Raw genomic sequence first — 15,969 nt, forward strand, 5'->3', positions numbered from 1 at the left:
GTTTTGGTATATACACAACAGCAAACAAAAGTTTTAATAATTATATAATATCGCTTAGCGGGCCACACAATTTAACGTGACGGGCCACATGCGGCCCGCGGGCCTTGGGTTGGCCAGGCCTGGTATAGATGAATTGTTCAGTATTCTCATGGAAGCTGCCATGCAATCCTGAAATGGCTGAACATATGTATATTATAGTATTCCATTTAATGGGTTCTTACTTGATTATCATTTTTGAGAGCAATGATGCCACTATCAAAACTTCTATATTAGAGTATCAAGCTATCATAAAAATTTGACCCATTCTAATATGGACACTTCACTTTACATGAAGTTTAAAAGAGAAAAATATCTATCAAATCATACAGTATAAACTCTCAAGTGACTGGATATTTGTCATTGAAGATATAATGTTTGTAGTAAATCAACTCTAAGCATACATCTAATTTCCTCACCCACAGAGTTGTTTGTTCAGGAACTTACTGATTATGCCAAGTAAACTGAATTAGAAGAAACTAAAATTAATTAGTAGAAATTTATATCTAAAATTAAAATACAAGAGCATTATAGATTTGCTTGATAGAGTACAGGTAGTTATTTTAAAACCAAAGAATATTCAAAGAAAGTATAGTCATGGAAATTATTAAAAACACTTGAAAGTGATAAAAGTGAGGATAGGCTACAGGGTGAACAGAGCAGGGAAAGACAAACTGTTTGCTTAAAAGGTGAACGGTTGGCATGTATGCTATTATCAAAATTTGTAAGAACTAAAATAAAACTTCATAGAAAATTTGCAATGATGATTGATGTTTATGTTATCATATGCCCGGCTGGGGATAGCTTGTGGTGCCAAATGTGGAAGTTGCTAAATCAAATTATTGCCAGATACCAGTCAGTAGTTGTCATCTCAAAGTCGATCAGTTGTAAGTCAATGAATACCTGTACCAGACAAATATGCAGTTTCTGAAATCCAGACCACTTCCAGTTCCAGCAAGCGTACTGGATTTCTGGAATTTTCTGGTTTTCTGGATACAGGCTAAACATATACTTAATATATAAAATAAACAATGGAAAGTAAACAAAACTATTTTAAACATATTATATGTCAGCAGTCATACTGGAACTGGCATCATGTGAAATGTTCACCACAGAAACCAAAACAAAGCAGTCATATGGTGAAATATAGATGTACCACAGCACTAGTCAGTTTTTTGGTAATTCTGGATTTCTGGAAGCCATATATTTGGTCTGGTACTGTATTAATAAATGAAATTGAGATGATAGGGAAAACTAACTAGACTACATTTATAACATTATAAGGATATATGTAATACTATAATTGTAACAGTTTTACACGTGTAAAACTATTAATATGTTGGTTAAAAATTTTTCTAATATATTTTCTGTAAAACTAAAAATTTGGTTATCTTCAATCCCACAAACATTAAGTAATCAATAAATTAGAGAATTTGAGGTTGTTGTTGCTTTTATCTACTGAGAAGAAGTGCTGGAAAATGTAGATTTTCAGAAAGCTGCCCCCTGGTGACGATACATGTAGAATTTCTTTTGTAAATTTTTCGTCGGATTGGAGAATTATTTTTTAACGAAATTAAAACAATGTCTGTCCAAAAATTTAATTTTGTTAAAAAATAATTCTCCAATTCGACGAAAAATTTACGGAAGAAATTCTACATGTATCGTCACCAGGGGGCAGCTTTCTGAAAATCTACATTTTCCAGCGCTTCTTCTCAGTAGATAAAAGCAGCAACAACCCCAAGTATGGATGGATGTATGCAACAGTCTGTATGTCACCAGTTCTTTTTTAGAAATTACTTGTAATTTTAATTGAACATTTTTTAACTTCTGGCAACAAGCAGCCTAAAAGGAAAGGTCAGTTACCAAGAATGCAGAAAAATAAATGGTGGTTCCTTTTTGGACAGACATTGTTTTAATTTTGTTAAAAAATTAGAGAATTTGTGATCAGGTTTTTCTATTCTGATGCATGTTTGAATTTATAATAAATTCTGACTATAATAAAATGAATACTTGATAATTATATTGAATGACGAATATAATAATGAATATTGATATTTTTTCTTATAAGGTTTTTAATTCAAGCAAATAAGTACAAAAATGTTACAGAAAATTGGATATTTAGTAACTAATCATACAATAAGAAAATAAAGAGGAAATTTAGAATAAGAATAGGTGAATTTTTACATGAAACCATTGACCATTATGACAATCTTATATGTAAAAATCCTGCAATGACAATGTTGCAGTTAAGAGAAAATAGATAATGCACTTTATGTTTCTAATTTCTTGCTAAAGGTTTTATAAAAGTTGCAAATTGTGATCAATTACAGTCCAATAAAAATTTTTCCTGAAGATTGTGAGAGCAAGAAAAAGTTCTTGATTTATAGTTATATTTAGTTAGTGTTGAGATTGAGTTATGTTAAATGTAACTATCTCAATTAGAGCTTCATTTGCATAATTTTTAGTAAGATTTGAATGATGAATAGAATACATTCCACTAATTTAATATCTTAGTCATATTTAAATCCTAAATACTTTTCTATATATTGTGTTGAACCAAAAGTTTGTTTGGTTTTTAGAAAGAAATAAAATATACTATTTTGGAATAAATAAAAACCTTCAATCCACAATGTATTCACCCTTTTGTTTAATAACCTTACGCCACCTGACAGATAGTTTCATAATTCCATCTGTGTAGAATTGGGTGGGTTTCTGATCGAAGAAATTATTGACGTAATTTTTGATACCTTCTAAAGATTGAAATTCTATACCATTTAAATTATTCTGCAATGAACAAAAAAGATGATAGTCTGAGGGAGCAATATTTGGAGAATATGCAGGGTGACTCAAAACATCCCAGTTAAAGTCTAGAAGTTTTTGGTGCACGTTTAACAATATGTGTGGCCTTGCATTATCATGATGGAATACGACTCCCCGTTGATTTGGAAGTTTCAGACATGTTTGATGCACTGCAGCCTTTAGTTCATCCAGTTGGAGACAATATTTATTGGAATTAATCATTTGATTGCTGGGTAAAAGCTTGTAATAAAGAACTCTTTTCCAATCCCACCAAACTGAAATCATTACTTTTCTGGGATGCAAACCAGCTTTAGGTTGTGGCAGTGGAGGATCACCTGGCTTACTCTAAGATCTCTTGCATCGAATATTGTTGTAAATGATCCATTTTTCATCACCTGTTATTAATCACACTAAAAATAGATCATCATCATTGCATTTTAAAAGTGAAACACACTCAATACACATCCACTTAACTGATGAGGAACCTAAACATCATAATGGGTGTAACCAAAACTAGCTAAATGTCTGACGACAAATATTTCAGATGCTTTTAAGATGTTGGCTATCTTGTGTTTGTTTTTTTTTTATGCCAATCATTTTGAATTAAAGTTGTTATGGACTCATCTTCTACGGTCAAAGGCTATCCTGACCGAGGTGCATCTTCAAGAGAAAAATCTCCTGCCCTAAATTTTGAAAACCATTTCTGGCATGTTTAATCAATTACTGCATCCTCCCCATATACAGCACATATCTTCTTTTGAGTTTTTGTCGCATTTTTTCCTTTTTGGAAATAATAGAGCATGAGATGTTGAAAATGCACCTTCTTATCTTCCATTTTATTTTGTTTTTTCTTAAAATATTAAAAACAGAATTTTAAAAAATAGCTGTAAACTTACGTATAAAAATGTAAATATTCATAATCTCCACCTAAACAGGTTAAAACTTGATAAGCATAACAGTGGCGACACAGACAAGCAATTTTGTAAATACCCAAATGAACTTTCAGTTCAACCCAATATATTTTTGTAAATTGATGTTGGAAAAGACACAAGTTAGGCAAAACCTTTCCTTGTAGGCATATGTAGTATGCAAATGAGCAATATATAAAAGAACATTGTTAAGGAGGATGCACACATGCGGCACGGCAAGGAAAAGCGGTGTTGCAAACGCATTTTCACTGTGCGGCAGCACAACCACACAAGCAGCAATACACTTACATTTTGGCACATGCGTTTAGTATTCAAGATGGTGAACGATACCGACACTGCCGCTATCCACGTGTTTACATATTTTGTTTTGTACAGCTTGCTTTATTTAGCTAGAAGATTTCGTCGAAGATTCGAATGAAGATTTTATCGAAGATTCAAACAAAGATTTTAGATTAGAGATATTTTCTTGGATCAAGAAAGAACTGGTGTAAAAACTAGGCTTCCTCGATTAAAATCTCTCAATAAAGAATACTATTTTGAGTAAGATTCGGTTGTTTCGTTCTTTGATTTAAATAATATATGATTATTTGTGTTAAATTTATTATTCTTTCCTCTTTACTTTGATGTTAGTTATCTCGGTTAACCATGTCGAACTTTCCGCCATTAAAACACCACGTGATTGTATTTTCTCTCGTGACTGCCAGACGAATTGTTATTGGCTGATAGAAACGCGTCTTGATGGCAGCCGCCATGAAAGATAGAATTCGACCAACTTTCACGGCACGAAATAGACTTCTGCGGCGAGAAAAAGTGACATTATTCTGTCACTTTTCCTTGCCGCGCGACATGTGTGCATCTGGCTTTAGACTGGTACAGCAAGCTAGCCTTTACCCCTGCTATTTACTGAGTCATAGTAGAATTGTATTTACAAGTTATTGGTATTGATTAAGGATTTTTCTTCTGCTAGGATGATCTTTCCTCTAATCAGATTGTGATTTTAGATTTTGGAATAATTGTAATTTGTAATTTTTGCTAATAATATTATTGTAATTACTGAATTGAAACTGTAACATTTGAGCTTTATAATAATTGTTGTTTTTGTTGTTTTAAGTCAGAAAGTTCAGTACTGGCATTTTTATTTTTTAATGAACTTTAGTGCAAGGCTTTTCTTGTTTATGTTTTGGATTTTGCAAAAATAATCTTAATATCTTAAATCATATATATACAGATATCTGTATAATTAATTTTTGATACATGTAATCTAATTTGGACTAAAGATTGGATTATAACCACAAATCTTTAGTACAAATTATGAAATATCTGGGTAATTAGTCAAACTCTAGTATAATAATTAATCTTGTTTTATCATTTAATTATTAGTATAATTAGTATGAGATAAAAATGAAATTAGAAAAGAATAATAGTTTCAATTTGAGAATAAAAGCACATTACCTTTACTTCAAAATAATGAGTGCTTTCTATCAAATGCTTTTGCCAATGACCATACTTTCTTGTATGATCATTGGCCAATTTTTTGGACGTCTATTGGATAGCTTCTAGTGCAGCACTTTCAACTTATTGTAATAACTGAACCTCCTTCAGATGCTTATTTAACCTTGGGAGATGATAAAAATCTGCTGCAGTCATCAGGGAAGAGGGCAGCTATGGGATCACAGAAATCCTTCTTTTAGTCAGGTGGTGTTGGGTTTCAATGGCTCAGGATACATTACACATGTGTCATGTACTAAGATTGTCATGGAGGATCCTGTGTATGGATCCATGTGAAATACCTAGTGTCAGCTAGATTGTTTGATTGCCAATAGTCTTGTCAAATTCATAACAACAATAACTTTATTATGCAGTGATACTGGTCTGAATGGATCCATATTTTCTTTGAATATCTTGTATCATTTATACACAAGTCTTTGACGTAGTGTCTTCATCATAAACTATTCTTAATATTTTTAGTTTTGCTACTAGATATCTGAAACTTACTGCAAAATTTAATGGTAATCCATTGTCCCATGTTTAATGTTTTCAAATTTTGTAAGCAGCCATCTGATGCTATTTTTACTATGGTAGACTTCTTTTTTCACGGTAAATCTGCTTAACAAAGCTTGCCAAACATGTTATTACATTAATAATAATAGTCTACATGTTTTTGTGACAGACATGCTGAATGCTAAATTTTACAGGTTAGTTACCAACACTCAACTTATGACTTATCAATGATTTGAACATATATCTAAAATTTAAATTTTGTGCAGATTGTGAAGTTCTCTTGCCACTCATGAGGTGGTGTTAACTATTTATTACTGGTTAAAATTGACTAATATTGGCTTATTTCTATCACATATCATCTTTTTTTGTTTTTGCACAAATTCTGATGTTCTGTTTCCTCATAAGGTGGCATTGAAGTCGGTTATGTCAGAGTAACAATGTTTTTCACTGTTGTTTGCAATTTTTATAAACTTTTATGATTATTGCTTCAAAAATGTGTCCAAACATACTAGTAAATCTAGCAGTAGAGATAAATGCAAAAAGTGTGGCTATTACAAGCTCTGCAAAGTTCCTTGTTCAAATAGTAGGACCCACTTCTCAAGCATTTCTGAAAAACAGGCCTTTGAAAATCATTTGAAGCTGTTTGTGTTTTTGGCCACATGCTCACCAAGTTTTGTTTGAATTGGAAACCTGAATGTCTGGCTCTCTCTCCATAGGTGTGTTAGGTGAAAAAATCTACATTTGAAACACACACTAGTAAGCAGTAACAATTGGGTAAATGAGCATAATGTAATCTATTAAGGAGATTGAAGAATAAACCACTAACAATAAGTGGTTATTCTGTGTACAAATGTACTTTGTAGGTTAGTTTTGACTTGGAAATCTAACCTCTTCATAAATAAGGAAACACATGTTTTAAACTGCATGTACTGAACAAGGAACTGAAACCAGAGTTTGCCTATCAAATCAGAATTTTGAATTATGAGTTATCAAATGTATGCATAACATATTCTTTTGTTGGTGTTGATCAATGCTGTTGAAGACTTTCTCAGCTCCCAAGATTGGTGACATAGTTGTTGATTTTGTAGTGTGTGTGTGAACTGTAAATAGTGTACATATCAATGCACACACTTCTAGCTCAGGATAAAGGAAATGAAATAGGCTATACATGTCATCCATAATAAAATGACAATGGTGTACTTATGTCAGTTTACTTACAACAGTGTACTTATGTCAATTTCTCAGATATATTTTGTTATGTATGTGGTGAATTCAGTGCAATCAATTACAGCTAATTTCATTGGTATGGAATATGGTTTATATTCTTCATGTTAAATCTTCCTATTGCTGAAGAACATCTCACAAAAGTAGGCACAAGCTCAAAAAGACGCTCTGCAACATTAGCTACTAATTTGTAAAGTAACTGACCGTTGAAATGCTAGAAGACAATGAGTCTGAATTGATCAGCTATTATTAGGTATTATTATTTGTAAATTCTTCACTGCATTTACTTTCATTTATATGTAGCATCTCATGTTATATTTGTGTGGTGGAGTATATAGTAACTTGAAAACTGTGTATTGTGGAAAAAATAATGGCATTTTTGGAACGAGTATGCTTAAATTGGTGTAAATTACAATGTCTCATCTGTGGTGTTAAAAAATTTTTAATTTTGAAAATTGGTATAATTGAATGATAATGATAACCCTATTATTGGGCTAATAAATTATACAGGATAAGTTGGAGATGTTTTGACAGGTTTGTGATACTGAATTTAAAGGGAATTGTGGATAATTTAATTTTTCTTTTTATTAAAATGAAATTTAAAATATTTAATGAATTTTATGGTGATCTATAAATTAGAATTATGTTAATTAAAATGATTATGCTTATCAATATTTTTTCTTTAATTTTTAGGATGAGGGTAAAAAAGTTACCAATGATTCTGGCACTCCATTTAAAACGATTCAAATATATGGAGCAGCAGAACAGGCATACTAAGTTATCGTATCGTGTAGTATTTCCGCTTGAACTTCGCTTGTTTAATACTGTAAGTTTCTGAAAATACTTTGAATTTGTTTTTAAATATAATTTTGTAATGAAAAATATATTATAAAGAATTGATTTAAAGTTATCAAATTAAAACTCTTTTGGTTATATTCAAATCATATATCAGTATTAATGACAACAAATATTTCATATACAAATACAGTATGACAGAATAATTGAAATTATCACCCAAATCTTCTATGATTGTTATTTTCACAGCAGTAATGAGCAATTATCTGATAACTAAAAATTTGAGATTCAATCATGCATTTGTTTTAAAACTTTCTTAAATTCTACTTTATTGGAGAATATATCCTTATTTATTATTGTACCTTAAATTTTCCTAGTAAAACTATGCAAACAATTTCACTTCATTGTTTGATATTAGGTTCTTGTCAAGTATCAACATGTTAGGTTTAAATCATATATTGTGTCTTTAAAACAATATGAACCTATTAACGTCAATTATGATATTATTTAATGGATTTTAAAGAATATTTTAGTTATGATAAATATAAACAAAATTAATATCTAAATTTTTCATTCCTAATGTTTTTTGTCAGAAGCCTGCTTCTTGATTTATAGACTTTTTTATCTTTGACAGGTTCAAATTAATAAAAAGTATAACACATAGCTTTTTGTTCATATCTCAAATTCATCTTTAGACAGGATATTTTATGGAAAAAAATTTGACTGTAATGCCAAAATGTCTGCATTTTTCTAAATTTCACAAGTTTCCATCATAGGGAAGTTCTACTTTTCACAAGATTTAGTGTATATTGTTACATCTTTTTTAGCATGCTCCACTACAGTGGTGAAGTGCTTATGTTAGAACTTTTGTACGTCTGTCAGATGCCCACACGCTTGTGCAATGACTTCATTTTTGTTACCTAAGTGTTATGTTCCATTCAATCCATTTATTGTGCATGTCCATATGCATGCACAACAACTACTTGGTTCCAAGAATTTATAAAATTTATTTTTAAACAAAATTAATAGCGAGACTGTATTTAGTATTGTAGTAAAAAAATAAATTCTGATTGGAGCTAAAAACACACTGTATTGAATATGAATAGTTCTGCTTGTCAAAAGAAATCATAATATATTATACACACATAAATATACAAACAAATTTATTATTATTATTGAGTTCTTTCATAGTTATGACCAAGAGTTTTTTTACATTGCCATTTGTGCTCTAAATTATTTGATTTGTATTATCAGATTTTCTTCAGATATGAATAAAAGTTTTCTGAATGATTTAATTTATTATAAATGGTATTATTCTATTATTAAAGCTCATTTATTTATATTAAGTTCAAAACACCTTTTTCACTTTTTTTCTAGCAAATTTTTTAATTAAGTCAAATGAACTAATGTTTTCAGCTATTTTAAATGGCCTTCTTCAGGTTAAGCATAATTGAAACATTAGTTAGAGCATAAATTTGAAACATCCAGCTTTGCTCACATTCCTATGACGTCATGGTATTACAACATTTGGAATTCTTAAACTTATACAATTTAAATAAAATAAACTAAATACAGTAATAAACATCAAATGAGATTACAATTATATGTTAAACTTAAGCTTAGTGAAAAGCAAAAATAAATATCAAATGGAATTACAAGTATAGTTAAACATAGTAAATAATTATTGCAGATATCTATTTATTTCTTCATATAATTTGTAAAGTCACATGACTTTTTGTAAGAATGAGAAGATGGATAAATTAACCCATTTCAAGGAATTATCTAGGAGCAATTGCCATGTAGAGCTGTAGATAACGAGTCGGCATCCTTGCTATTAAATACAATTCCCTTTAAGGGATTTTGTGAAAATTTCTAAGGTTTCTAGTGTTCTTAGTTTGCCATTGAAAGCCTGCAATATTCTATACAAATAATAAGAATGCCATTGGCATAACATGTATATAATATAATTTCTGAAATGAAATTTTCTAAGACCTGGCTCTCTAACTTTCACACAGGTCTCCAGATAGGGGGCTACTCATTGGAACCCCTCTCTTTTGAAGATAGGTTTGCTTGTTGAAAGTAAAAAATGGTGTGTAGCACATGAGATGAACTAGCTCCAGGATATGTTTGTGGTGTTTGGGCCTAGATGGCACTGACTGAAATAGGAAGTCTCTCGGCACAAAAACACGATTCCAATTTAATAGAAGGGTACATTGTTTCAAAATCAAGAACTGTAACATACAATCTATTAAAGCAATACCTTCCAATTTAGAAATGAGTTCTCCAGTGTTCAAAATGGTGTAGTCATATTTTTTTAAATGGTCTATTACAATGGTTGGCAACCGGTGGTCCATGGAGAAATTTGGACATTGTCCAACTGAAAGTTATGGGAAATATTACAAAAGAAATGCAAAATGCTTAGTTGCTTTTTTTTCACTCTTTGGGGATTTTTATTTGAATCTGAAACCAAATACGAGGTGACTGTTATTAATAAATAATGAACAATAAACAATATTGTGAGTGTGATTGTCGTCCTTCGTGGAAAAACGCTAAGAATCCATAAACTTATTTCAAACATGCAGCAATTAATTTTAGGCTTGCATTAATTTGTTATAATTAAACACGCAAGTTTCATATTAGTATAGTAAAATTAAACTTTTATGATCATTATTATACAACAGACTTTGTATCATTTAAAAAAATTCACGATAGTGGTCCGCAAGATTCAAAATTGTGAGTTTAGTGGTCTGTGAGGTCAGAAAGGTTGCTGACCACTGGTCTATTAGGAGCTCATGCAAACCCTTTTCAACAACTAGAGTTTGGGACCTCAATAAATTTGAGGTATAATTGTAACTTTGTTTATTTCTGTATTTATTTTATTTCATTTTTTTTGTAAAACCATGACATCATAAGAATGCGAGCAAAGCTGGGTGTTTCAAATTTATGTTCTAACTGACATTCCAATTATGCTTAACCTGAAGGCCATTTAAGATAGCTGAGAACGTTAGCTCATTTGATTTAATTTAAAAATTTGCTAGAAAAAAGAGAGAAAGGTGTTTTGAAACTTCAGGTGGAGCTCATATATTTTAAATTAAAAATATTATTAAAAATTGCAGCCTGGCACTGTGACGATGTCACAATAAATAATTGCTTGTTAATGTTGGAAAGTTTTAGTTTTTTTATAGTGAGTATGTAATAAAGTATAAAACATTTAAAATGTTAAACCAGTGCTTCCCAAACTTTTTGGATCACCACTCCTTGATGTGACTATTAGAACAGGGGGCATTATCACTGTGTACGCAGTTCAGGGATAGGAGGCAACAGATCCTGTTGCCTGCTATTCTGCCTAAGGCACTTTTGGATAATTCAAATGTGTCCCAGAGGGCGATATCGCCCATTTTGAGAAGCACTGTGTTAAACTGTAGATTAAACAAAAGAAAAATACAGTAAAAATCAATTTTTGTAAGTAATGAGTTTTATGGAAGTAACTATCACTGAATCATATAAGCTTTAAATTTTGTTGGCAGAAAATATATGGAAGTGCAACTTTGAAAGAGAGGATTTTTTATTTTGAAAAACTGATGTCCTGAAGTCCAGGGTTGCCTGTACTCAAAATTTTTTTAATATCACTTAGAAAGATTTCATTTGATAACCGTAAAATTTTTAATTCATGTTTTAATAAACAAATATTTCTATTTTAGTCGGATGACGCGTACAATCCAGACAGATTGTACGACCTAGTAGCAGTGGTTATACATTGTGGAAGCGGGCCAAATAGGGGACATTATATTTCCATTGTAAAAAGCCACGGTCTATGGTTGTTGTTCGACGACGATATCGTAGATGTAAGTATATATTTTATTCATTTCATAACTGCCTCATTGGAAGATTTGGATAAATCAAACTTCCTGATATTTGTATGTGATTATTATTTAAAACAACAAATTTCAGAAAATCGACGCTTCAGCAATCGAAGACTTCTACGGTCTAACAACCGATACTCAGAAGACTTCGGAATCGGGTTATATATTATTCTACCAGTCGAGAGAATAACATAATTTGAAATTTAAAAAAATTCAGGGATACACTAAAGTCTATTGTATGTAGTTTTCCTTATACTAGATGCAATGGATTATGTTGTACGATTGCCACCAAATGAAAATAAGGACTCTATGTATTAATATGTATATTTATTGTCAAATTGGTATCGATCTGCAAGCAGAATGAAATAGTTGGGAAGATTAGATCTTCAAAAGTGCGATGCGAAGAAGATATTGTAGATATAAGGTGCTAAAAACACAATGTAAATTTTCTGTAGGTGTGGTAGGAATAATTGTTAACTCCAGTGAGATTTCTATTTTATGGAATAAAATATTGCACTACTTTTGTCTGAGTTACATCTCAGATAAATAAAGTTTTTTGGCTTTACGCCATTTAAATATCAATCATATCTGGACAATACGAGTGATGCAGTTTTAGAGATAGTTCATTTCTCTCTCCTTTAACGTAGAATGATGGCACAAAGACCAAATCAGCAATAAGGATAATAAAATAAACGGAACGACGATCGATAAAATAAGAGTGATAAAGTCCAAAGCAGAAATAATTGTGCCACCTTTAAAAGCCAGCATTTATTTATTATTAACTTTTGCTTTAATATATTAAACATTTTTAATTACGTTTAAGAATTGTACATCGATCGGTAATTTTCTGTTTTAATACCAATTACCATTTCTTCTCCCTGTATTCTGCAAGAAATTCAGTATAGGAATGTTGCCATTTTTTAAGGAGATTAGAATTTTGTAATTTCTGAAATCTCATTAATTATTATTATTTTTAACACGTTGTTTATGTATACATATATATGTAGTAAGAATAATGCAATTATTCTTTTTAACTCAGCTGGATTTAATAAGTATTTTTAGTTATATTGCATTTATTTGTCTACTCGTTTGATTAGTCTGAAAGACTTTTATCCACAAGAGGAATTTTTGGATTAATTAAATAATTATTTATATTCAGCTCACAATGGTAAATGTTTCGAAGTTAATAATCGTACATTCCAAATTTTGTCCGATCGACGTGACGACAATCAAAACGTTGAGCTGGTGTAAAAATATTGGTGGCTCGGTTATCTTGACGCATTGTATAGCCTGCAAAACATTTACGATGTTTTAAAATTCTCGGAATTACGGCAAATAATTATAAATTGTGTAAAAGTACTTTCTCGGAAGGTGAACAAAAGGGGTCGAAAGTTATCGCCTGTCATCTAGTCTGTGATATTTTGTAAATAGAAACTTTCGACTAGATGCAGGATTTAAGTCGATCGTTGCCATAAATGTCGATCGACTTCTTCATCGATGTAATTGTAAAGAAATATGGGATATAATAATAATTTGCTCGAAATAAAGCACTGAAAAACTTAACAAATCATTGTTTTTGTGTTAATAAATAGAAATGTAAAAATATTTAAAAATAAAGTGAGCGAGAATACGGAGTTAAAAATAAGCCTTTTATAAAATTGTCTTGTGATCGATTAAGTTTCATATTTGAACAGATCTCAAAATATTAGTAATGGTAAAATAACCAATTATTTGATTGACATTAGAAAACAGTTATCTTCATAATGATGCATTTCAATGAGTGTAAAGACGAAAATAAGTTTGTATCAGTTCATTAATTTCCTAGAATATCAATCAAATAAAATATTCTTATATAGTAATAAATGAAAATCAGAAATCCTAAAATAAAAAAATCTTAATGATAATTTTTATGCTAATTAATTTTACTTTCGGATGTTTCGGCCATTTGTCATTTGAGGAACGTTTTAAATCATGTCCATTGGGGTTTGGCCGACCTACAGTGAGGAGATTGGGTGATAAGGAATGGGATCCAACATGGCATTCACTACAGTCCCCCCTATAAAGAATTCCACAGAACTAGTTTTTGAATTCTATCACTACTCATACATCTGTGTGCAACTCGTTGTCTTACTGTATCTGCATGTGCCAATGGATGTCAATTGGTTTTTGTTAAAAATTTGACATTATCTGCTCGTTGCTACATTCAGCGATGCTGAAGCGGAAGCTGCACTGATCCTAGGAATAATTTTACAACAAATGCTACCGCGCTGACGAAACATGACATCTGTACAGTTGGCTATAATCTCACCGCGTACCTTGTATTATATTTCTGAAAATGGAAAAGAGAAGAACGTGTGTGTTCTCTTTTTTATTACTCTCTTTCCATACGCGTTCATACTTTAGAATGAACGAAAAATGCGCTCGAGCTTTTGGTACAGTACCAGCAGTTTAGGTTTCGAAAGCATAGCTGTCATAAAATTCTTTAAAAACGTGTGTATGCGGTTAGTTGATTCAAAAAGAGTAGAAATATAACTCTAGAAAAGATATTAGTTAATCAAATCCGGATATCATATCTAACTTAATCTATAATTTTGAAAAAAAATGACAGCCAAAATTTTAATCGAAATGTGGTGTTTCAACTTTGATTTCAATGACATGTCTCCAAAAACCAATAATAAAATGGGTCCTTATATATTCTTTTACAGTTCCTCTATAAAGTTTTTCCTGTAACCCTTGAATGTTCTAACATCCAATAGTCACTTTACTTTTATCATTCCACTTATTTGTCTTCGAGGGGAGGTTGTTCCTTAGGCTACTAGTATTATTCTGTTTATCTACATCTGTAACTTTTTTAAGCTCTAACACCGTATCCTCCATTGTTATTAATTCTGAAGTATTTGTTTTCTTTCCTAAAAACAACTTAATTCAAACACTTTATCCAAACTAATTTCATACGTAAACATTTTATTGTCTTTTATATAATAATAAAAACTCCAACTTGTTTAAGAGATTGTCTCCTCATCCTTGATCTTTTGCACAAATCTGCTGTAAATATCATTCTTCTCATTTCCTTATTATCTTAATTTACTCTTTCCGGTTAAAGTGTACCTAGGTAACCCCAATGGCGGGACAGGCCGGATGGCCGAGCGGTCAAGGTGGCAGCCTACCGCTCTGGGGGACCCGGGATCGAATCCGAACGGGTCAAATAATCCCCAGAATTTTTCGGGGGGTGGTCCGTTCGGATATGTCGGGCCCCGTCCCTCACCACCCGGTCGCCCCATTGTGGGCCCGGCCGAACCCATAATGGGCCTTCTGAAAGAGGCCCTCTTAGTGCCCACAGGGCGGAAAGAGTTAAAAAAAACCCCAATGGCAGAACTTCCAAAAATAACCGATTTTTGAAATTTTTTTAACTAAAATATTTGGTTAATTTTACCTATGGTGACTAAAATGGCGGCGCTTCGGTTAGGTTCGTTTCGTTTAGATTAACTATATTTTTAGTAGATGTTTCCTGGAGTGTAAGTATTTTTTTCGCTCTGGTATATACTTCTACGGCCTCGACGTATATAAAAACATCCATTAAGGCTTGAACAGTAAAGGGTATGGTGGGTAAAAAGCCTTGTTTTTATATACATCGAGGCCGAGCGATAGCGAGGTCGTAGAAGTATATACCAGAGCGAAAAAAATACTTACACTCCAGGAAACATTACTAAAAATATAGTTAATCTAAACAGATTTACAGGCCATCATCAGGTTGTGAACGAAATTGGAACTAAATCAGGCTGAAAACGTTTGTTTTTGAAATTAAATATTTTTCTCGGCAAGGTGGAATAAGGTGTTATTTGTGTGTTTGGTATTTTGCTGAGTACTTTCGGATATAGTTAATCTAACCGAAGCGCCGCCATTTTAGCAGCATTTTTTAGCGGACAGATAATCAGTAAAAAACATTGGCCAAATTTTCCTACTTTTTAAAATTAAAAATAATACAAAATGTACAAACTTTCAAATAATACGATCGCCATTAAAAAAAATTCAGCACACACCTTCCGTCTGCACCGTCACCAAACTGAAAATTTGCATATGAAAGTGTCGTGTGATCAGCGCCACCTTCGTTGTATTTCTAATCGCTCACGACGTCGAGATTACCGGAAGTGCCGCCATTGGAGTTACCTAAGTACACTTTAACCCTTTTTTCCAAAACTCTTTTAAAATTAAATTTTTAGTGTACTGAGAATCTACTGAAGTTTTCACCGTTGGTTTTGTTTCATTTTTAGTCAAACAAATTAGGCTCTCAATCGAGCTATTTGATTTGCCTAATTTTACAT

General features: G+C 31.6%; 1 protein-coding gene across 2 annotated transcripts in view; it reads left to right on the forward strand.

The window, feature by feature from the left end:
- Window positions 1-13,214, forward strand: part of Usp12-46 (Ubiquitin-specific protease 12/46) — a 58,097-nt gene extending 44,883 nt beyond the window's left edge. For both annotated transcript variants that reach the window (XM_067276588.1, XM_067276590.1), the window contains exons 7-9: window positions 7,683-7,815; window positions 11,486-11,629; window positions 11,736-13,214. In XM_067276588.1, coding sequence (XP_067132689.1) covers window positions 7,683-7,815; window positions 11,486-11,629; window positions 11,736-11,837 — 379 coding nt within the window. In that variant the 3' untranslated portion in view covers window positions 11,838-13,214. The remainder of the gene's footprint in view (window positions 1-7,682; window positions 7,816-11,485; window positions 11,630-11,735) is intronic.
- Window positions 13,215-15,969: the final 2,755 nt, after the last annotated feature.

This window comes from Centruroides vittatus, unplaced genomic scaffold, assembly GCF_030686945.1.
Source record: "Centruroides vittatus isolate TY-2023 unplaced genomic scaffold, ASM3068694v2 contig_7, whole genome shotgun sequence".
NCBI classification, from domain to species: domain Eukaryota; kingdom Metazoa; phylum Arthropoda; class Arachnida; order Scorpiones; family Buthidae; genus Centruroides; species Centruroides vittatus.